Source organism: Diabrotica virgifera, chromosome 5, assembly GCF_917563875.1.
Source record: "Diabrotica virgifera virgifera chromosome 5, PGI_DIABVI_V3a".
Classification (NCBI taxonomy): domain Eukaryota; kingdom Metazoa; phylum Arthropoda; class Insecta; order Coleoptera; family Chrysomelidae; genus Diabrotica; species Diabrotica virgifera.
Genome location: NC_065447.1, coordinates 243,032,561 through 243,056,629, shown reverse-complemented (window position 1 = coordinate 243,056,629; position 24,069 = coordinate 243,032,561). Strand labels below are relative to the sequence as shown.

At 33.8% G+C, this 24,069-nt stretch overlaps 1 protein-coding gene across 3 annotated transcripts in view; it reads right to left on the bottom strand.

The window, feature by feature from the left end:
* Window positions 1–24,069, bottom strand: part of LOC114325113 (programmed cell death protein 4) — a 51,339-nt gene that overhangs the window by 17,524 nt on the left and 9,746 nt on the right. For all 3 annotated transcript variants that reach the window (XM_050650958.1, XM_028273054.2, XM_050650957.1), the window contains exons 2-3: window positions 13,229–13,673; window positions 6,136–6,645 (exon numbers count right to left, since the gene is read on the bottom strand). In XM_050650958.1, coding sequence (XP_050506915.1) covers window positions 6,136–6,645; window positions 13,229–13,592 — 874 coding nt within the window. In that variant the 5' untranslated portion in view covers window positions 13,593–13,673. The remainder of the gene's footprint in view (window positions 1–6,135; window positions 6,646–13,228; window positions 13,674–24,069) is intronic.

Genomic DNA, 24,069 nt, shown 5'->3' with positions numbered 1-24,069 from the left:
ATATGTACACATTATCTTATATATTTTATACATATATATCAAATTGACTTGTACAATTCAAATTTTTTTTTTGTAAACGTAGTCAATAAATTTTTTGAATCGTTGAATCTTATATTTTCTTTTCAATCTATATCTTACACTTTCTCTCCGTCTTGACGTTTTCTCTCTCTCTCTCTCTTTCTTTCTCTCTCTCTCTCTCTCTCTCTCTCTCTCTCTCGCCGCATTCCTTTCTCGCTCATTTTCTCTCTCCCTCTAGCTCTTGTAGTTCATTCTCAATAATTGATACAGATTAAAAAAAATTTAAAAAAACTAACAAATCCTTGATAAACGGCGATAAAGAGAAAAATGTGAAGAAAAATATGAGAAATAGGAAAGAACTACTTAGGGAAAAAACAAAACAATGGTAGAAGATCTAGTGACCATATCTACTAAAAAAGTGTATTTAAAAAAATATTGGAATACAATGACAAGAAACAACCTCGACCTTCAAAACGACTATTTATTATTATAAACTAGTGATTTTGTCCAGCCATTAGACGAGGGATCCAATCAATTGCCATCTATAATCACTCCACTCAATTTTTTCAAAATTTTAGGATCGACAAAGTTTTAAAAGAATTAAAATTTAATAAAGTAATATTTTTGTCAATTTTGCGCAAAACTTAATTACTGATGAAGTAGTAAATAATTCGGGTAGGGATATTTAATTCGTCAATTTAAAATGATACATAAAATAGATGGAAGAATCAATTTACTCCCGTTAAAGAATAGTCCGTTATATATAGTATTTTTACTACAAAAGCGATATTACGTAGGTCAAAATTTTTGACGTAAGAGAACTGTCAAAACATTAGATTGTGACTTTTCATTATTGCCATGTTTATAATAAACATGGCGATAATGAAAAGTCACATTCTAATGTTTTGACAGTTCTCTTACGTCAAAAATTTTGACCTACGTAATATCGCGTTTGTAGTAAAAATACTATATTTCTACTAGCCTTTTTAAGGGGCTATCCTAGTACGAAAATCATATACTTTTTTTTGGGAATTTCTAAAATAAGAAGTGGATAGCGCTTATCTAAAAGGTACCAAGCGCCAAATTGCCATTTCTGACTTAATTACATTAACTGGCTGATAATATTAAACTTTGTTTATCTAAAAAGTCCCAAGCACCAACTAAACGTCAGAGACCTCTTTTGGCAAAGGTTACCAAGTTGCGTGTTATGAATTATAGGACTCTGTTTATCTCTAAACGGATCCAAGCGACGAAAGTTTTATCATGTCGCATGTCGCTTGGATTCCTTTTGACATTCTTCATTTCAATCATTTGGTTTTCTTTTGATTAACGTGTTTTCGTAAACTCCTTCTGATAATCCTCTTTAAGAGGTGCTAAAATATACAAAATGATGAAATAAGCTGATGAGTCTTATTTGACTCTACAGACCAAGAACAAGATGATGAACAATAAGACGATCCACAACACCACACTCGTCTAACAGGTCGGCCAAAGAAAGGGAGAGTGGCAAAATATCCCGGACAGTCTTTTAAATCCAGAAAAAAATTAAAAGACGGTAACAAAAAACACTACACACTGAAAGGAATATTGAATGAACAAAAACATATATCGACTTTCAGTGTAAATGTACATTAAAATGTGATGAACGTTTAATGAATGTTGACATGTTATTAAAAAAAGGTTATAATTGAATGGTACGAACAACTTATTAATGTTCTGTTATTTAATAAAACGATCCAAGTAAACAGTAGTTTTATATAAAAAGATCCAAATCCTAAAAGTAGCATTTAAACAGATTCACATACATTATTTAGATTTTATCAAAAAAGAACCAAGCGCCATTTCATACTACAAAAAAGAGAAAAACTAATTTATTATATATTTTTACCCGTGTTGAGCTGGCCCCCCCCACTTGCAAAAATTAAAAAACAAATAGCCCTGATTTATGAGCTATTTATGAGCTCTCATATTCCGCAAACTAAAAATTTTGAGCTCGTTCCCCTGAGCAGGAATTTAATACCCTAGTGGGGGGGGCTGAGTCAGCCCCCCCCACTACTTAAAAATAGGAATATTGAATCGGTTTTTGCGGCAGAATTACGAGCTATTTATGAGCTCTTGAAATTATATAGTTTCGATTTTTGAGCTCATCCCCTTCACCCCCAAACAACCCTTTAATTGATTTAACTTAAGAGAAAGATGCTGAGAAAACTTAAAATATATCGTATTGCAGATATAATTCATATAGCTTATATACTCTAAGAATAAACTATTAAATCAAGAGCATTTCGATTATTGAGCTACAACCCCTTCGCAAGAAAACCACCCTATCTTCCCGGCTTAAGAGAAAGTTGTATTTAAAATGCATTAAACTAATTATTTGGCGACTACATATCATTTAATAATTTATAAGCTTCCAAATTACGCGCATTTAGATCAGTAAATTGCAATTTATTTTGTATAGTGCAGTCACTGAAGGTAAAAATCAACGATTACCTTCAATTTCGGTTAACCTTCATCGATTTTCACGAAAATTGGTCAGTAGTTAGAGGATACGTCAAGAAACAAAGGTGACATGGTACCACCTTGCGCCTTTACCCTGAGGGTGGATACCGCCCCTTCTCGGGGGTGAAAATTATTTTATAAAAAATAAATAAACAAATCAATAAAAGAACAAATTAAAAGCAAAATTTATTATATAAAGTTAATAAAATAAGTCAATACTTTTTAAGTTATTAAAGATCAAAGATTTTAATTATTTGTGAAAAAAATGCATGTTTTGAAAAGGTTTTTTGTAAATCACTGAAAAACTTTAAGTTTTTACAAAAAAGTTAATAGTAGTTTAATTCGTATAGCTTATATTCTAAGAATAAACTCTTAAATCACGCGTCTTTCGATTATAGAGCTACAACCCCTTCTCAAGAAAGCGACCCCATATTCCCGGCTTAAGAGAGAGTTGTTCTTAAAATAATTTAAATTAATTATTTGGCGACTACATATCGTTTAATAATTTACGAGCTTACAAAATATACGCATCTCAATTATTGAATTGCCATTTTCTTTCTATAGTGCAGTCACTGAAGGTAAAAATCAACTAGTACCTTCGATTTCGGTAAATCTCCATTTATTTTCACGAATTGACAATAACAACTTGGGGTTTTAGCCTGGGGTATATGTCACCCCTTCTCGGGAGTGAAAATTACTTTATTAAAAATAACCCCACAAATCGAGAGAGGGACAAATTGTAAGCAAAATTTGTTATATAATGTGATTAAAATAAATCAATACTTTTTGAGTTATTAAAGATCAAATATTTTAATTTTTGGAAAGAAAATGCATGCTTTAGAGCGATTTTTCATAAATGACTCAAAAACTATAAGTTTTTACAAAAAAGTTTTCATCACTAAAATTGAAGCTAATAAAAAATATAATAAATTGCTTACTTGAAAAACCCTTTAATGTTAATTTAAAGTAAGTTATTGGTAATTAAATGTATATTTTTTTCCGCGACTGTTAAAATCTAAGGGTTCAAGCTTAAATAACGGGAAAGAGATGCATTTTATAACACTTAGGTACTAAATACTTGTCAAAGTACTTAGAAATACCTATGAAAAATAAGATGCAGAAAAAGTTGATAGTATCAAAATCCGCTCACCAATTTTCGTGAAAATGAATGGAGATTTACCGAAATCGAAGGTACTAGTTGATTTTTACCTTCAGTGACTGCACTATAGAAAGAAAATGGCAATTCAATAATTGAGATGCGTATATTTTGCAAGCTCATAAATTATTAAACGATATGTAGTCGCCAAATAATTAATTTAAATTATTTTAAGAACAACTCTCTCTTAAGCCGGGAATATGGGGTCGTTTCTTGCGAAGGGGTTGTACCTAGCTCTATAATCAAAAGACGCGTGATTTAAGAGTTTATTCTTAGAATATAAGCTATACGAATTAAACTACTATTAACTTTTTTGTAAAAACTTAAGTTTTTCAGTGATTTACAAAAAACCTTTTCAAAACATGCATTTTTTTCACAAATAATTAAAATCTTTGCTCTTTAATAACTTAAAAAGTATTGACTTATTTTATTAACTTTATATAATAAATTTTGCTTTTAATTTGTTCTTTTATTGATTTGTGCATTTATTTTTTATAAAATAATTTTCACCCCCGAGAAGGGGCGGTATCCACCCTCAGGGTAAAGGCGCAAGGTGGTACCATGTCACCTTTGTTTCTTGACGTATCCTCTAACCACTGACCAATTTTCGTGAAAATCGATGAAGGTTCACCGAAATTGAAGGTAATCGTTGATTTTTACCTTCAGTGACTGCACTATACAAAATAAATTGCAATTTACTGATCTAAATGCGCGTACTTTGGAAGCTTATAAATTATTAAATGATATGTAGTCGCCAAATAATTAGTTTAACGCATTTTAAATACAACTTTCTCTTAAGCCGGGAAGATAGGGTGGTTTTCTGGCGAAGGGGTTGTAGCTCAATAATCAAAATGCTCTTGATTTAATAGTTTATTCTTAGAGTATATAAGCTATAGGAATTATATTCGCAATACGATATATTTTAAGTTTTCTCAGCATCTTTCTCTTAAGTTAAATCAATTAAAGGGTTGTTTGGGGGTGAAGGGGATGAGCTCAAAAATCGAAACTATATAATTTCAAGAGCTCATAAATAGCTCGTAATTCTGCCGCAAAAACCGATTCAATATTCCTATTTTTAAGTAGTGGGGGGGGGGCTGACTCAGCCCCCCCCCCACTAGGGTATTAAATTCCTGCTCAGTGGAACGAGCTCAAAATTTTTAGTTTGCGGAATATGAGAGCTCATAAATAGCTCATAAATCAGGTCTATTTGTTTTTTAATTTTTGCAAGTGGGGGGGGCCAGCTCAACACGGGTTATATTTTTATATAAGACAAATATCTAAACTCAATCTTTCTCCTAAAAAATTTGAGAAACTTAAAAAATGATAAAATGCCGATTTTTAAAACTGTTAAGTCTTTAATCTTAATTTACTCAAAACTGCAAAATGGCTGTTGGTACCTTTTTGATAAGCGCTATCCAATACCAATTGTTTTGAAAATTGGCATGAGCATTTATCATAAAAATAATAGGTACATACTTATAAAACAATTTTCATAAAAAAAATATTGAAAATTAAACGATTTATGCGCCATCTATTGGCACCGTGAAAATAAAAACATGGCCCCACTGCTGCAGTGATTGGGACTAATAGAGATCCTGAAATATAAAATTTCAAACTGATTATTGAAATATAAGTTATTTCCTATACCAGCAACTAGGATTTTTGAAAAACATTAAAATTTGCAATAATGACGAAGTGTTGAATTTTTTTTAATTAGCTAAAACGTTTTCAGTTTAAAAAATCGCTAAATTGACATTTTTTATCCGATCAAAAAATCCCTAGTTGATGGTATAGAAAATAACTTATACAGTCGGTAAAATGAAAGAATACCCATGAACGAACATATAAAACACGCTGTATTTTCCTGTCACCGTGTCATAAAGAAAATTGTTTAGTGCAAGTACATGTAACAATAATTATTACATGTACTTGCACTGGCCAATTTTTTGTGTGACACGGTGACAGGAAAATACAGCGTGTTTTATATGTTCGTTCATGGGTACTCTCTCATTTTTCCTACTGTATTTCAGTAACAACTTTAAAATTTTATGTTTCAGGATCTCTATTAGTCCCAATCACTGCAGCAGTGGAGCTATGTTTTTATTTTCACGGTGCCAGTAGATGGCGCATATATCGTTTAATTTTCAATATTTTTTTATGAAAATTGTTTTACATGTACTTCTTTTTATAATAAATCCTCATGCAAATTTTCAAAACAATTGGTAAGTACAGTACTTTTTATTTTAGAAATTTCCAAAAAAGTATATGAATTTCGCACTTTTACACTAGAATAGCCCCTGAACGTTAGTTGTTAATAAATTAATAACATAATGTGTTTAAAATATAAATCATAAAATTATCCGGGAGTTATTGTCCCGGACAAATAGCGTTTCCGCTTGACATGTCGTCCTAGGTTTTTATAAGATTAGGTTATAAGTTAAAATAAAAATAGTACTTACCAACTCCCCATACATTATCCAGCCGTACCAGACCATGTTTCATAGAAAGTAGTGTATCTGCACGGCTAACAGCTTCCTGGAAGTCCTTATTGTCGCTCTTTTCTCTAATAGAAATGATAAACTTGGGAGGAATGCAATCGTCTGCAATGGCACGGGCTATAAAATTGCCCAAAACTGTAGGGGCGTCTGGAATATCCAGAATCAAATCGTTTACGTTAGCCAGCAAGTTCTCGAACGCCTTGCTGATGTCAGACTCGTTTATGGTATGTGGGAAGAGATCGGAGATGAGCACGGAGGTCATCTCTCTGTGCGAAGGTTTGTGATCCATTGCTATTTCTATGAGCTGCTCGACCAGCGTATCTCTTCTTTTCACAGGAATTTGCTCTTCGATGGTAAGCACTGCTTCGTGGGTGTCGCCGTTCTCGAAATATTCGAGAATGATTGGTTCGACTTTTTTCTTGATTTCTTCATCAGAAACCTCAGGTACAACTGCCTTAAGCTCTATGTCACCTATTTAACAAAAAAAAGGTAAAAAAATCATATGCTATCGTTCAAAGAAGTGATATGTAAAATGAGTAGACTCGGGTTAAGTGGGTATTACATTATCCTAAATTCAGGACCGATATTCAGGATACGATTTAGGACACCAAATTCAGTCAAAGAATTAGCCAAAGAAAAATTTAGTCAAAGTATTTTTTTCTTCAAACGTCAAATAATGATGACATTACTTATCTAACTTGATCCTGTCAAAGTTTGATTTCTCCGCCGGCAGCAGTTTTTTTTCCCATTTCTTTACGGCGGAGGGAAAAATGTTGTCATGGCAACAATATGAAACATGTCACAAAGCAACAATACAAATGTCATTAACAACAATTAAACATCATTTTTATTATTTATAGTAATATTAAAAGTACAATTAGTTAATGAGGCATTTTCAAAATTGAAACCGTGCAAAAATGTTCCCGACTCTTGATACGCATTGGTAATTGTTTATGATACTGATTGTCGAGCACAACTTTCAGCAATCATTCCGACGACTTAATTATTTTAATTTCTAACATCTAGACGACTTTGATAGTTGTCACAGTTAATTTCGAGTAAAAATAGCGTATGAATTGTACTATTTATGGTTGAAAATTGCTACGTTTGAAGAAAAAATAGTATACTTTATTCGGCAAAGAAGCGACTTTTCTTGACTTGCCCTCTATTACGCGCCTCACTTCGTTCGGCGCGTAATATCGGGCGCGTCAAGAAAAGTCATGATTCTCCGCCTCATAAAGTAATATACTATTATTTGTCTAGCAACGAACTTTTTTTTTTAATTCTCGGGGGGTGTGCATGGCCCCCTTTCTAGATCCGCTCTTGGGAGCGATGATGTACAAAGCCTTATTCTGTCTTCGTTAAATCGTTTGTTTATGTTGGTTTAATCCCACAAAACTCGTTGATAAGGTTTATAAATAATATTCATTTAATAATAATCGTAAACAAATAAATAGTGGGGATATCACTGAATTCATATAAAAACCTGATGTATATAAATATAAAAAAGAGATAAAAGAAGTGGTTTAACAATTTAATTGTTTTGATAATTTATTATTACTACTTTTGATAAACATATTTTGATAACATGTAAGCCTGAGATGTTTATTGTTTGAAATGTAAAATATTATTTAACTGGAAAATAAAATATTTGAGATATGTATTGGGTACATTCCATGTCAAATCACTCACGAAAAAAACTTTTGGATCTCCGATTTGTCTGAAACTGGTGGTAGGGGAGCCCAAGCGGGGATTTTTGCAGTTACTCGAGCGCGTCAGATTATCATATGGGGAGAAACATGGTGCCCAGCAGATGTACCTCTACCATATATTAGCTCTTAACACAGGGGAGTTAGTTAAGGGGGGGCCCGAAAAAAAAAATCTATCCTTAAAAATATGTACTCGAATTTGTCAGATTAAGATAAGGTAAGTTAAGTACATGCAAAACAGTGTATATTTAAAATATCTGACGATTTGAGCGGGGCGTAAGTAAATGGGTGAGTCAAAAAGTTTCACAAAAAAAAATATTTTGCGAAACGAACGTCAGATCGAAAAACTAAAAAATACGTGTTCAACATTTTTCAAAAATCTATCGAATTATACCAAACATGACCCCCCACGGAGAGGGGTGGGGGGTAAATTTAAAATTTTAAATACAAATCCCGCGATATTTCACAAAATAAACATTAGATCGAAAAACTGTAAAATACACTTAGGGCCGGTTGTTCGAACGCTAATCAACAATGATCATTATCAAATAATTAATTACTGTCAATGTCAATTGTTAAAACATAATTAATTACAATTCTGAGACTATAATCAATTAATATAACAATAATTATTAACATAATTAATAATAAATCTCATAATTGTAATTAATTATGTTTTCAGCAATTAAAACAAAGTTGACATTGACAGTTTTGGTGACAGTAATTAAATATTTAATAATGATCATTGTTGATTAGCGTTCGAACAACCGGCCCTAAATCAATATTTTTGAAAAATCTATCGAATGGTACCAAACACGACCCCCCACAGAGGTGGGGTGGGGGGTTAAGTACTTTAAAATCTTAAATAGGAGCCCCAAATTTTTATTCCAGATTTGGATTCTTTACGTAAAAATAAGTGAAACATTTTTTCAAATTATGGATAGATGGCGCTATAATCGGAAAAAACAATTGTTGGAAATGGAAAATTAAATTAAAAATGAAAAGTCCCCACTAAAATGGAAAACTTTACTTAACTTTTTTTGGTTTTAGGACCTACTCTTCACAACCCACTAGGTCCCCAAAGGGCTCGAGTGACTGCACATTTAGCATACTTCACTCCCCTACTATTATATTGGTTTATAGCTTCTGCCTAACGTAAAAATAAGCTCAAGCTAAAGCATTTAAGCCCGAACAGCCTTCTTCTTTTTTTCTAAAAATTAGCGATTTTACAGTGACTTGGTATTTATTTAAACAAATTTATGTTATCATAAAGATCAATGAAAAAAAATTTTAATGGGGGGACTCAAAAATGTCATTATAAGGCGTAATAACAAGTTATTTTGGTTCAAAAACAAGTTTTTGATCAAATTTTAGTGTAGAAAACGTTAAAATACCGTTTTTTACATTCCCCTCCATTCACAAAATACATCATCTTCGATTTGGCTGAAAATATAGCCAAAACACCGGAATTTAAGAGGTTAAAAGGATTTTTGTAGTTTTACAGATACAAAGAAAGTTACATGACATGCAATAATATCAGACTCAAACGCATATAGTCCAGTCGCGATAGCATTGGACCTTGCATACCGAGCTGCCCAAGATTTTATTTTTCTAATCTTTAGAGGGGTCAATACTAGTCTAAATTTAAAATCGCAAATAAATTCTGCAGTTACATTGGTCGCCATCTCGATTTTAAAGTAGAGACGGTTTTGCTCAATATCTACGCCATTTTCCACTTTTCGACAAAAAGTGTAAGGAATGAAATTGTTGAAAATACGATTTCATATAATTTCTTTTCTTACAATTTTTTTGTGCTGTCGATATTTTCCGAGTTAAGGGGTAAAATAGTGACAGAGCATAATAATTATTGAACTATCTCGTTTATTATTTATTTTACAATAAAAATATACCTATACAAAAATGGAGAGAATTAAATTTTACACAATTTTGATATCTATCATTTTTTTGCCAAAATCAATATTTAAGGTATCTAGTATGTATGCGGTAAAGGTGCAAGCGTAAGACCCGATTGGTTTTATATCAGTTGTTTTTGTTCAATATCTCCGCTATTTTTAAGTTGTCTACAAAAATGGTAGGAACTGAAATTGTTCCAAATAAATCGTATTTACAATTATTACAATTTCTTTTTTTAACAATTTTTGTAGTGAGGTCGATATTTTCCGAGTTAATTGTATTTACAGTAGACGCCTATATTTTTGACTCTGATATTATTGCATATAAATCTTTTGTATTGTAAAACTATAAAAATCCTTTTAACCAGTTAAATTCTTGTGTTTTTTTCTATATGTGGGCAAATTTTCAGTAAAATCGAAGGTGATGTATTTTGGGAATAGAGGAAAATGTAAAAAACAGTATTTTAACGTTTTCTACAGTAAAATTTTATCAAAAACTTGTTTTTAAATCAAAGAATCTTGTTAATGCCTTATAATGACATTTTTGAGACCCTTTTCTTAAAACATTGTTTTTTCCTCTGATACTTCATGATAAAATATACAAATTTTGTTTAAATAAATACCAAATCCCTGTAAAATCGCTAAAATTAATATTTTGAGAAAAAAAAAAGAAGAAGACTGTTCTGGCTTAAATCCTTCAGTTCGAGCTTATTTTTACGTCCCGCAGAAGCTATACACCAAGTTTCCGACAAATCGGAGATCTAAAAGTTTTTTAGGTCCAAAATTGAGTGGTTTTAAATGGAATCACCCGTACATAAACAGGAAGTTGGCAGTTAAATGAGTAGTAGTAATGTATTTGAATTGCTCTGTCACTAGGGATGGGAAAAACCTACCGGTTTAAACCTAAAACCGGTTTTTTTACTTCGCAATAACCGGTTTTACCGGTTATTTTTTTGTCCCGGTAATAACCGGTTTTTTATTTTTAAAGTAAAAACCGGTTATTAGGTTTTACGGTGATTAGGATTAGGTTAGGTATTATTTTGGATCCCAATCATGATTATTATTCTCAAGTAATTATTCCAAACAAAACCATAATTCAAATTTTATTTTATTTTATAAAATACAGAAGCAAACTGAAAGTGCACTCTCACATCAGCCAGAAACAATTATTAAGTTTTATTATATTTCCTTGAAAAGGTATTTGTAATCATAATATTTACATAAGAAGTGATCTGGTTAAATTAGACGCAAACATCATCTATTTTCCACACTTAACTCTTGACATTGAAAGTGGGTGAATGACTTTTTCTGATTACCAAAAATAATGCTCTGACTATGAATATCGAATTACTGATTACGAATACGAATTTAGAGGTTTTGCAATATTTTACCTTTAAAGAACGTACTACTTGCAAATTGCAAGTTTGGAATTTGATTAAAAGAAGAAGCTGAGGCAAGAAGAGGAAGAGCATGATAACACCTCTATTCACTCCTACTCAATTCCTATCCTCACCTCCAAGAAGTGTAGCTTAATCACACAGGTGAACCCCGATAAACTTAAGCGACCTTACCAGAAATTGAGTAACCAACCCCAGTGAAAGGTAGGGTCAGGACCGACGAGGAAGGATGAAATGGTCCTCCAAAAAGGGGGTTGGGCGATGGGCCAACTGCTCATCCCTGGAAATAGATTACAGTTACGGAACCAACAGATGAACCTCTAAGTATAGGAAGGAAGGAGAGATTCAATGACCACTTAGGCAACGACATATGGAATTTGATATAGGATCATAGAATTCCAGAACCTTGAATAAACCTGGTGCACAGAGAAACCTACTAAATGAACTATCTAGATGCAAAAACATAGAAGACGTAGAAGCAAAAGAACAAAAGACAATTATTAATAGTTTGAAAGAAGGATATTGGGATCCATTTGTGACAATGGAATGTGGAGAATAAGGTTCAACCATAAGTTATACCAATAGTACAAAGAACCCTCTATCATAGCAAATTTTTCAAAAAATACAAAGATTGCACTGGGCAGGTCATCTTATAAGAATGGATAATAACAGAACACCTAGTAGAATGCGTAGTAGAACTAATATGGTGGGACATCAGCGAGTAGGAAGACCAAAGAAGAGGTGGATGGTGAAGTGGGAACCGATACTAAAGAGGAATTGAGGGTGGATAACTGGAGGAGAGCAGCCAAGGAAAGTTATGCTGGAGGAGGCCAGGTCCTGACTTGGGCTGTAGCATGGTAGAGGAGAGAAAATAATGGCAATAAAAACAAAAGAAATAGTGCAATTGCACTTTTTGAAAACAAGGTATGGCAAAAAAATTCCATTTGTTGATAGTTTTTTTTTAATTAGAATATTTTTTATATTGTTTGCTAACTACAGTAGACTCCCTCTATAACGAGAACTGAAATGGCGAACTAATTACCTCGTTATAAGCAAATATTGTTACCTCAGACAACAATAATTTTGTGCATACCACCACCACTGAAATGTTTTGATGCCTCTTACATAGTTTATTAGGTGTCGATGGTCAACCTCAGTAATGAAACCTGGCCATCTTAAATTGTGAATTTCTTACAATATTCAAGATCAGTCGATAGATAAACAGGAAGGAGGAAGTTTATTACAGGCGGTGGAGTTTATTACAGCACTGGTCTTGATAAACACATAGATGTAGGGCATTCCTGTATACAGGCAGTTGGGGTATTTATTTATAGCCATTACTGCGCCAAAAACAGGTAAAGAAACATACATATTCTTCGATTTCATTTTTCCTCATAACCAAATATGCCTCGTTATAGCCATATATGCTGTTATTGGGACCGTGCAAGTTCGGCAAAGCGACACCTATTTCTACGCTCTGCAACTTTATTCGCACTTTTAATTATATTGGCCAATTATATTAGTCCTGGTTACTGGATAATTGTCAAGGCCATAGTCCAAAAAAATAACAAGAAGAAAAAATAAGATTCAGGTTATGTTATTAAAACGTAACCAATTGTATGTAGTAAATAAAATTATTTATTAAAATGCAGTACTGCAAGCAAAATACAATTAATTAAATTTACCTTTATATAATAATTGCATATCATATCAATATTGTGGAGCAACATATATTATAATTTTTCTTCTTCAATGACAGTAGATATGAAATGTACGTCAATTTGACAATTTCAATTGACAATATGAATTATTTAAGAAAGTTGCAATATTTCTCCGCTATTCATGCACGATCGTTTCTCAATTCCCTTCCAAGTACTTGCACACCGCGAATAACCAAATATGCCTCGTTATAGAGGCATATTCCTCGCTATAGAGGAATATAGAGGAGAGAGTCTACTGTATCACATAATATACATATACTATATTTCAGTTATCAAAATATTACGATTGTTACAAAAATAGATGGTATACTGACCATTGCTCATATTTTCATTATCAAAATTTGGATCATCAACATCTTCATAAGCTTCCAGCAGTTCAGATCCAGGGAGACCCCAAACACCTTTGCCTCCGGCGCCCTTCTTCTTCGGCAAACCTCTACCAAATCCATTCCTCGATCGGCGACTGTTTTTCCAAGACCTAGGTCCGTGAACGAACCCTGCTGGGAGAGCCCCTTCTTTGGAACCTTGTCTGTGAACTTTCTTGGGTCTTCTTCTTATCAAACTTTCACCGGCAGTGGCATTTTCTTTGGCCGCGAGCTCTTCGTTGACAGCTTTTTCCATGTCGACTTCTTCGGTAGCATCAACATCAACACTGGCGTCCCCTTTTTCTGAAGCCATTTTTGCTACAACGCAAAAACGATGTTTCTTATGTCGTTATCACCTGCCGAAGTTTCAGTTTTACTCGAAAATAATTGGTACCTGTAATAAATTCATAGGTTGATGGGGTATTTACAAAAATAAAACTTCTGTTTATTATGATTTTGTTACACGTCATGTGTGTTGGACTACATGACTTTACGAAATATAGGAGTTTAAATCATATTTTACGCAAGAAGAACAATAGCAAAAGGAAAAAGAAAAAGACTAAAAATGTACTACAAGCAAACGGTCACCAGAGAGTGATGAACTAAATGACCAACAAAGGAAATTTACTAAAAGAGATATAAAAAACTAGGAAGTGATAGACAAAGGGTGGATGTACAGTATAATGACCAGGCGTGGATACATAAAACGAATAAGAGTACACCGAAAAGTAATAGAAATAGAAAATTGAGAGGTATAATAAATTTAGGAACGTGGTATATAAAAACTATGCTGGCCATGGGCAAAATGGAAGAAGTAGCAAAAGAAATGAGAGATTATAATAGACATAATAGCATTGCAAGAATTGAGATGGAAGGGAGAAGGCAGGATCGATAACCTAAATTAAACAATGTACTATGGAGGAGAAAATAGACAAGGTAGAAATGGAACAGGCTTCATGATAAGTAAAAAAAGGAAAGAATGTGTATTAGAATTTAAAAAAGTAAATGGAAGCATATCTTACTTAACCCTTTCTGTGCGAATGACATTGAAATATGTCGTTTGGTTCTTAAGTCACAGACGCATGAACTCTTTCGACGCCAGCTGCACAGGCATATAAATTTTTAACTCGAAAGAACAACGTCTTTCGAGTCATTCGCATGAAACGAGTTAAGGTTAAAGAATAAAGCAGCTAATATTTCAGTGATAAACATTTTTTATGCACCCACAGAACAAGCCGTTGATCAAGAGAAGTATGATTTTTATGAAGCTCTAGAAAGTCTCTGCGAGGAAATTTAAAATAATGACACTTATAATTCTAGGAGACCAATGAGGAACATTGGAGATCAGTAGCATGGAAAGAAACAGCACATGACAAAACAAATGAAAATGGGACAAGAATAGGCAATCTAGCAACAGATATGAATATGTTTGTAGCAAGTACTATATTTCGGCACAATCTAGCTAGAGCATAAAACAACATAATATGAAGCCATGGATGAACTCCATATCCCTTATATACTGATAAGATTGGCTACGGCTACAATGTGTAAAGTTGTTTGCAAAGTCGAAATACAGGGGAACAATCACAGGTGTTTGAAACGCATGTTGGGCTGCGCCAGGAAGATGTGCTGGTGGGTCTCCTTTTCAACATAGCTCTTGAAAAGGCGGTCAGAGATGCCCAAATAGACAACAGAGGAAATATTTTTAATAAATCATCTCAAATTTTGGCATATGCAGCTGTATACCACCTTCTCAAATGCCTCAAAAAATATGGACCTGCAAGTAAATGAGGAGAAAACTAAGATGATATCATAAACAACCAAAAATAGAGCCGAAAAATCGGTCACCAATTCACGGTTGATAACGCTACCTTTGAAGTGGTGGACAAATTCACATACTTAGGCTCCCTGATCAAGAAGGAGAACGTCATGATGGAAGAAATCAAGTGAAGGATAATCCTAGCACACAAATTCCATTTTGGACTGAGTAGACATATGAGAAGTGTAAAGCCAAAAAAACAAAAATAACCAGATAACCAGTGTTGACATATGGATTGGAGACATGGACCATCTCCAAGGCAGATGAAAACCTTCTACTTATATTTGAACGAAGGATCCTGAGAGGAATATTCGGTGGCATCTGAGAAAATGGTGTTTGGAGGAGGAGGTACAACTACAAGATATCTTCTTCTTCTACGGCACTACAGCCCAAATTGAGCCTTGGCCTCCTTTATTTTTTGCCTCCACTCTTGCCTGTCTGTGGCTGCTCTTCTCCATACACGGCCTCCTAAAAGGGCTTGTGCGTCGCTGTTTATTGTGTCTTCCCAGCGCTTTCGTGGCTTCCCAACCTGTCTCTTTCCTTGCATTCTAGCATTCAGTGCTCAATTTGGTAGCCTATCCTCTCCCATTCTTATTACATGTCCGGCCCATTGCAATCTTTGTATTCTAATGAAGTCTGACAGGGGCGTTTCCTTATAAAGTTGATAAAGCTCGTTGTTGTATCAACTTCTGAAGATTCCGTTTTCCCTCACAGGTCCTAGTATTCTACTAAGTACTTTCCTTTCGAATGTGTCGAGTTTGTTTTTGGATTTTTCTTTCAGGACCCAGGCTTCACTGCCATAGCATGTTATTGGTCGAATTAAGGTTTTATAGATTCTCATCTTTGTATTTTGGTGGACACTTTTAGACTGAAATATATGGGAGAGGGCAAAATAAGCTCTGTTTGCCTGCGTTATTCTCTTCCATATTTATCCATCTTCTGATCCGTCGGCATATATTACTACTCCCAGGTATGTAAACTTTTCAACTGTTTCAATGTCATCTTCATGTATAATGTTTTCTGGGACTATATTTCTTCTCGTCGGAGTCATTATTTTTGTTTTTTCTGTGTTAATTTCCAGACCTAGCATTTTTGTTTGTGTTTTTAACTCTGTATATGTTTCCTGTGCTCCTGTTGATGTTCTACTCATAATATTAATATCATCAGCATAAGCGGCCAGTTGAACCGTTCTGCTGGTCAGTAGATTTCCTCGTCCAGTTTGCATTTGCCACACCGCATACTCCAGTGCCAGGTTAAACAATGTTGGGGCCAGCCCATCTCCCTGCTTTAGTCCCTGCGAAATGTTGAAAAAGTCTGTCCGGTGGTTTTGTATTCGTACACATCGCCTAGTGAGAACAATAGTGGCGAAACTCGAAAATTAACGTTTTTGAGTTAAGTCCATCAATCGACATCTAAATATGCCCTCTTTTATGTGCAATATCGGCTAACAATTATTTAATTTCCTTATTACTAGAGGGCGCCTACAAGTCTTTATGGTATTGTGAATTTGTCAAATATTTTGATGCATTAACGACGAAAGCACACCAAACTTTATATCAACACTGGCGAATCTGTAATTACGCCGTGTCTACATGTATTTGAAATATTAGATATTTTATTAAAGATAGTAGTAGAATGTGCAATAGTAGCGAATGAGCACTTTTGTCTGTGTGGTCGTTTTTGCTTTTGTGTTTTTTTTATAAAACTTCTTACAGAGAAACTCAGTTTCAATCGTTCTTAGGTACTTAGAAATAGCAAATCAAGAAAGCGTCTATCCACTTTGGACCAGTATTGTTTAATTCCACACTATCGAGAACCAATATTCATTTCTAAAAAGAAGTCTTACAAAATAAATCAATTCCTTCTACCCACAATAATTTCTTTAGTAGTTTGAAATACGAAACATACGTGAGTGAAATGATGAATTTAATTTTACTATTCATAGTTCTTTTGCTTACTTTTTATCTTTTATCATGTTTATCGTTTTCATAATTATTACTTAAGATCTTATTATGTTATTTTTCTATTGTACTTTAGTTTCATTTTGCGCATAACTGGTGTGTACAATAAAATATTTTATTTGATGCGTTTAATTTACTTTTAAAAGTAATTTTTTTAATTATTTAAAACAGAAACTAAACTGTTGTAGTATAGTAGTATTAAAGTATAGTGGCGAAACATCAAATTAAACATCTTCGATAATGCAATAATGGCGTAACGCAGAAAAAAAAATCAAAAATAAATACAATATCCATCTTTTCTTCAAATAAAATTACTTCTACTAATTGGTTTACATATCTAGAAAGCACATTATTAGAAAAATTTTGCAAAATGATTACCTATAAGTCAGTTATACTGTTTAGCAGTTTCATCAGAACTTCAAATACGATTATCTCTAAATGTTCATTTTGAAGTTTCGTCACTATTGTTCTCACCAGGCGACATGTCTGAGTTTCATCCATTGTGGCTTTAATGAGTCTTATTAGCTTATGTGGTATTGTCAATTCAGCCAATATATAGTATAGTTTGTTCCTTTTCACTGAATCGTATGCCTGTTTGAAGTCTACAATGCTTTGCTCTGCAACTACAAGATATACCACAGACATAAACATATCGTCTGTGTCTTTCTAATACCTCGTAACCCCAAAATCACGACTGTTGATGAAAAAAAAAACTAATAATATAAATAATGAAGTATGGCTTACAAGGTTTTTTGGACATGTGAGTTTAGCTTTACATTATACAAATCTGCAAAAAACGCATTTTTCAATTTTTTTTCAATCTCTTACAAAAATAGGAAGACTAAGATGGGCAGGACATCTAGCAAGATCACAGCAGAACAACCGTCCTAGAAGAATCCTTATGTCACAACCTGTGGGAAGTAGAAATAGCAGTATGTCAAAACTCAGATGGAAGGATGGTGTAGATGAACATGGTAGAAAAATAGGCGCAGCAAACTGGCAACAGTTGATAATGGATAGAACTTACTGGCGTAATAGACTTGGGAAGGTAGAGGCTCTTTTATAGGGCTGGAGCACCATTGATGATGATGGATTCAGTGATAACATTTATGCACCCACAGAACAAGCCGATGATCAAGAGAAGGATGATTTTTATGAAGCTCTAGAAAGTCTCTGCGAGGAAATATAAAAAAAGACACTTATAATTCTAGAAGACCAATGCAAAGATGAATTTTGCCACCAGTAAAAACATGGTTATAAGTTCCACATGCTTCCCACATAAAGGCATACACAAAATGACATGGATTTCACCAGATGGAACCACAACCAATCAAACTGACCATGTGCTGATAGACAAAAGGGCAGCCAGTAGTATCTCCGATGTGAGAACACAACGAGGAGCATGCTGTGGATCAGACCATCTTTTAGTACAAACTAAATTTAGATGCAGAGTTAACAGGAAAAGAAACGAAAGACAACAAAGAACAAACAAACTGGACTTGGAAAAACTGAAGATTCAGTAATGTAAAGAGAAGTTCGAACAAGAAGTCGCAAATGAGTTAAGGAAGCTAGAACTGCACTCCATAGAGGGCAAATGGACTAATATCAAAACAGCAGTACTGACAGCAGCAGCGTCCACCCTGGGAAACAAGAAAAAGGAGAGAAGAGCAGCATGGTTTGATGACGAGTGCAGACAAGCAATCGAGGAAAGAAATGAAGCACACAAAATGTACATAACAAGAAGAACACGGGAAAGACGAACATTATTTGAAGTCGCAAGACGGAAAGCAGACAAGACATGTAGAAATAAAAAGAGAGCCTATGAAAATGGACAAATAGAAAAAATGGAAGAACATTTCAAAAACAACGAAATTAGAGGGGATTACGAATACCTAAAAAAGATAAAAAGTGGGAATAAACCTCAAACAAGTCTATGTAAAGATGAAAGTGGGCAAATAATCAGTGACCAACAGAAAGTCACAGAAACCTGGAAGCATTATTTTCAGACACTACTTGGAACTCAAGTAGACATGGAAGATGAAATGGGTGTGATCTACGTAGAAGAGAATGGAGTAGAAGCTCCAACCATAGAGTAAGTTTTCGAAACCATTAAGGCCCAGAAAAACAATAAAGCTCCAGGAGTTGATGAAATACCAGCAGAACTATATAAGGTAGGTGGCGACCACCTAGCAAGTCACATCCACGCACTCATCAGAGACGTATGGCAAGAAGAGAAAATACCCGATGACTAGAAGAAAAGTATAGTATGCCTGATCTATAAAAAAGGAGACAAACTCCAGTGCAAAAACTACCGTGGAATCTCTCTACTATGTACAGCATATAAAGTCCTCACGTATATTATAAACCAGCGGCTCCAACCACTAGCAGAAAATATTATTGGAGAGTATCAGATGGGCTTCCGACGGGGAAGATCGACACTGGATCAAATATTCACAGTAAAACAGATCTTGAGCAAAGCATGGGAACACGATGTTGATGTTCACAATGTGTTTGTAGACTTCAAACAGGCATACGACTCAGTCAAAAGGAACAAACTATACTATATATTGGCTGAATTGGCAATACCACACAAGTTAATAAGACTCATTAAAGCCACAATGGATGAAACTCAGGCATGTGTACGAATACAAAACCACCAGACAGACTTTTTTAACATTTCGCAGGGACTAAAACAGGGAGATGGGCTGGCCCCAACATTGTTTAACCTGGCACTGGAGTATGCGGTTAGGCAAATGCAAACTGGACGAGGAAATCTACTGACCAACTGAATGGTTCAACTGGTCGCTTATGCTGATGATATTAATATTATGAGTAGAACATCAACGGGAGCACAGGAAACATATGCAGAGTTAAAAACACAAACAAAAATGCTAGGTCTGGAAATTAACACAGAAAAAACAAAAATAATGACTCACGAGAAGAAATATAGTCCCAGAAAACATTATACATGAAGATGACATTGAAACGGTTGAAAAGTTTACATACCTGGGAGTAGAAATATATGCCGACGGTGTAACAACTGGCTGATGATTTTCTGTTGGAGTGAATGAAAAGGGAGTGGTAAACTCCAACAGAAGTAGTAAAAAGAAGAAGATCTACTTAATGTAGCCAAAGGACAAAAATGTGTGGCTTCTCCGTTGAAGAAGCTGGAGTAACTAAAATACAACTTTGTAGTAGTATTTGTATGGAAGGATGCCAAGACAAAGAATATCGAATTGATACAGGACTAGAGATGAGAAATCATTAATAGATAGATATAACTTGAATGGCTAGCTAAATATGTATGAGAAGGGCCACTTGACACTCAAGGAAGGATTCGGCCAATTTGCACGGCTATTTTTGGCCAGACAATAGATTAAAGGAAGTAACAATGATGGCTCGAAAAGAAGATATGAAGATAATGTTCAGAAAATAGATAGAGTAAATATAATAATATACTGAAAATAGAATGAATTTTTGGGCGCCAGAAGAAGGATAACTAGGTTAACGCTCTTCCAGGTATTCTACGCTGCTATAGAGTATGTTAAATTTGTAGTACAAGTATGTGAAAAGTTATTAAAGATTATTAAATTATAAAATATACTACTAAAAATAAAGGAGTAATAAGAAAAAAAAATCACAATAAATGTATATTTATTGAATGTAACTACTAGATCTTTTTAACAATCTCTGAGTTAGGACAAGTAACTAGTGTGTAACTCTAACATGACAGGAAAAAGTGATACTAGTGAAAGTCAATTACAAAATCATCATACAACTATGATCTAAGAATACTCTTTATAAGGTTAGAAAAACTGACTACGGGTACCTCTAATACAGGAAGTACAACTTACAACTAGGTTAGTAGAACCCTCACCAAATAATAATTGTACGTTTATAATACGTACACCTTAATTAAATACTACCTGATACTATATATAACATATAAATACCTCACTGTGAGTGGGACAGGCACAAGCCTTATTGAATAAATAAACCTACGAGTGGATACACAGATCCTTTTCCTAACTCGTGGTTTATAATAGTAATAATAACAAGTGAAACCAAAAACTAATCTGAGGGATTAGAATCCAGAAGTTCATATGAATTTAATAAATTAAGGTTAAAGTTAAATAAAGTTAATAAGTTAAAGTTAAGTAAAGTTAATAAGTTCAAGTTAAATAAAGTTAATAATTACAATTTTGACTAATATGTGAAGTTAATTTTTAAAAATTTAATTAAACATATACTAAAATAATGGAATGAGTTTAAATAATTATACAAAAGTGGAACACAGCCTAAAAATAATCAAGATAAGAGTACCGACTACTATTATCAGGGAAAATATCTGAGCTCAGAAATTTATACCTTTATAGATTGCAGAGTGTTGGGGAACGCTATCAATTAAATATTATGTTGTAAAAAAAAAAAACCTATAAAAAATATAAAGCAGGAAAAATGTGTGTGCAATTGAACTATAAAAAAAAATGTACTAAATATCACAAAACCAGTCTGTCTTTAATAAGAGCACAGTAAATGTTCCCAAACAAACCACTCTTTCCTAATCTTGAAGTTGATGTAATGAGCACCCAAGGGTGCTAACTCTCGCTAGCAGCTGTCCTGCTGGAGGTACAGGAGAGGAAGACTGGTAGAAAGCAGCTGAAGGTACTCAAAACTGTTGGAAAGCAGCTGGAGGTACTCAAAAAAAGAAAATGTGGAAATAATCCAGGCTGGTCGCCTATTGATTGTTTCTCTCTGTGTGGTCTGGCCTTGGTGTTGTTGTAGGGTGGCTTTAAGATTTCATGGTAGGTGCGGGGTAGAACTCATTGGATATAGTATGCTCTAAAATTCTTCAAATCCACTGCTGCTGGATAACTTCACTATACTTTTATTGTAATATTTAATCAATTTGGAACTGAGAATTAGAGGTGAATAATTGAGTCTAATGACCCCGCACACTACGATTCAGACCGAACACTCGAGAAACAATGGCAATCCAAGGCTCACGTTCACAGCTGAATCCTTCGTACCCCTCTACTAAGCATTGGCTGTCAAAGTGGGGAAACCAATGTTGCCACGTTTTAAATGTGACGTCATCAAGCATTTAAAAATTCTGAGATGGGTTTAAGTTCTATTTGAATAAACATTGAAAGAAAATAATTCTGAAAATAATTAAATAATATTTTGGATAGTTAAATAATATCTTCCCATCAATAATCGATTCTATAAGGGGCGGAACGTCACATTCCCTTTCAACCACCAGAAAAAAAAATTTTATTTAAAAAAAATTTTTTTTTTTTTTTTTTTTTTCAAAATATTAAACTAGAGTAGTAGTGCTTAGTGTATCATTCCCCGTTGATTCGCAAGATTACAAATAATCACCACTAATAATCAAGGGAAAGTAGGATGGTCACTGCAGCAAATAACGGAAATTGCAAAATATGACCCGAAGTCCTAGTAAAAGTGCTAAAGATGAGACATAATTTATAATGACAAATAAGTGTCGAATTGGCAGTAAATCCAAAGTTGAACTATCCATGGACATCAGATTTATAAGGAGTATATCCAAGGACGAACAACCAGGCAAAGGTGAGAGCCAATTCATACCATAACGCAAGTACATATACTAAAGTCACCAATGAAATCAATAACTATAATAAGTGAAGAATCAAACACTCAATCCTAAATTGGACTAGCAATGGACACCAGATTCGTAATAGCATATCCAGAGAAGAACAACTAGGAATATTTATAGAATAATTTTCACCAATACCAACTAATATAAATAGTGAACATACCAAAGGAATGCAAACACATTAACCAAAATAAATGTGGAATCAGACACTCAATCCAAAGTCAGACTATCAATGGACAACAGATTCACAAAAGCATATCCAATGAAGAACGACCAGGAAGATTTATGGACCAATTCACATCCATACTAAATCATATAAATAAATTAGGTCTACGTACACCCACATCCGGTAATACGAACCTATACAACCAAATAAACAAAATAAGTGAAGAATCGGACACTTAATCCAAAATCGGACTAGCAATGGACACCAGATTTATAGGAGCATATCCAAAGAAGAACGATCAGGAAGATTTATGGACCAATTCTCACTAATACTAAATAACTAACTAAATTAGCTCTAGATCTACCCTCATCCGGTAATATGAGCCTATCGAAACTAAATAGTAAAAATAAAGGATGAACTTATAAGTTCTATGACTCCATGGTAAATACAAAATATGACGGGAACGAGCTCCCAATCTTTTATAAGACTGTATATTCATGTGAACATACATAGGATTATCCAGGAGATATTCCTGAATCTAAGCAACAATTAATGCCTAAGGAAAGAAGAGGGAATCTACTAAAAAGAAAATCAATAATTTGTCCCAGTGGGTTCATCACTAACATTACGACTCTACGTCTATGGAAAGTCAAGCATCAATATACTATGAACTAAGAGACATAAAATAAGCAAACTAGACTTCCCTATTATCGTGTGAAAATGTGCCTGGAATATTTGGAACAATTGCACAAGAATGGTTAGGAAGTGTTGTACACCATTTCCCAACCAGAAATATTATCATGGATAAACATCTGCCTACTCTGACAAGAAAGACATGGATTACGAAATCGGATAGCAGTGATCAGTTGCTGAACTTCGAACCCACGTATTCACCAACTTTGAGCATTAACAGACTAGTTCATAAGAAGAAATATGAAGGACTCAAGAATTCATTTATAAATCAAAATTCCAAATTCATTCCAGAATCATCCTGTGGAGGAAGTAAGAATCCGAATTAATATAAAGTATTTAAGGTACCTGTGACAAATATCAATAAAGTAACCCAATAACAAATTAACAACCACAACTTCTTTCCAATATGGCAAATCCAATGACATGATATAAAAACAATAAAAAAAAATAATAGGTATGTAATCAAATATCCAAGATATAACACATAATCTAAGATATGGTAGTGTAACATAGCTC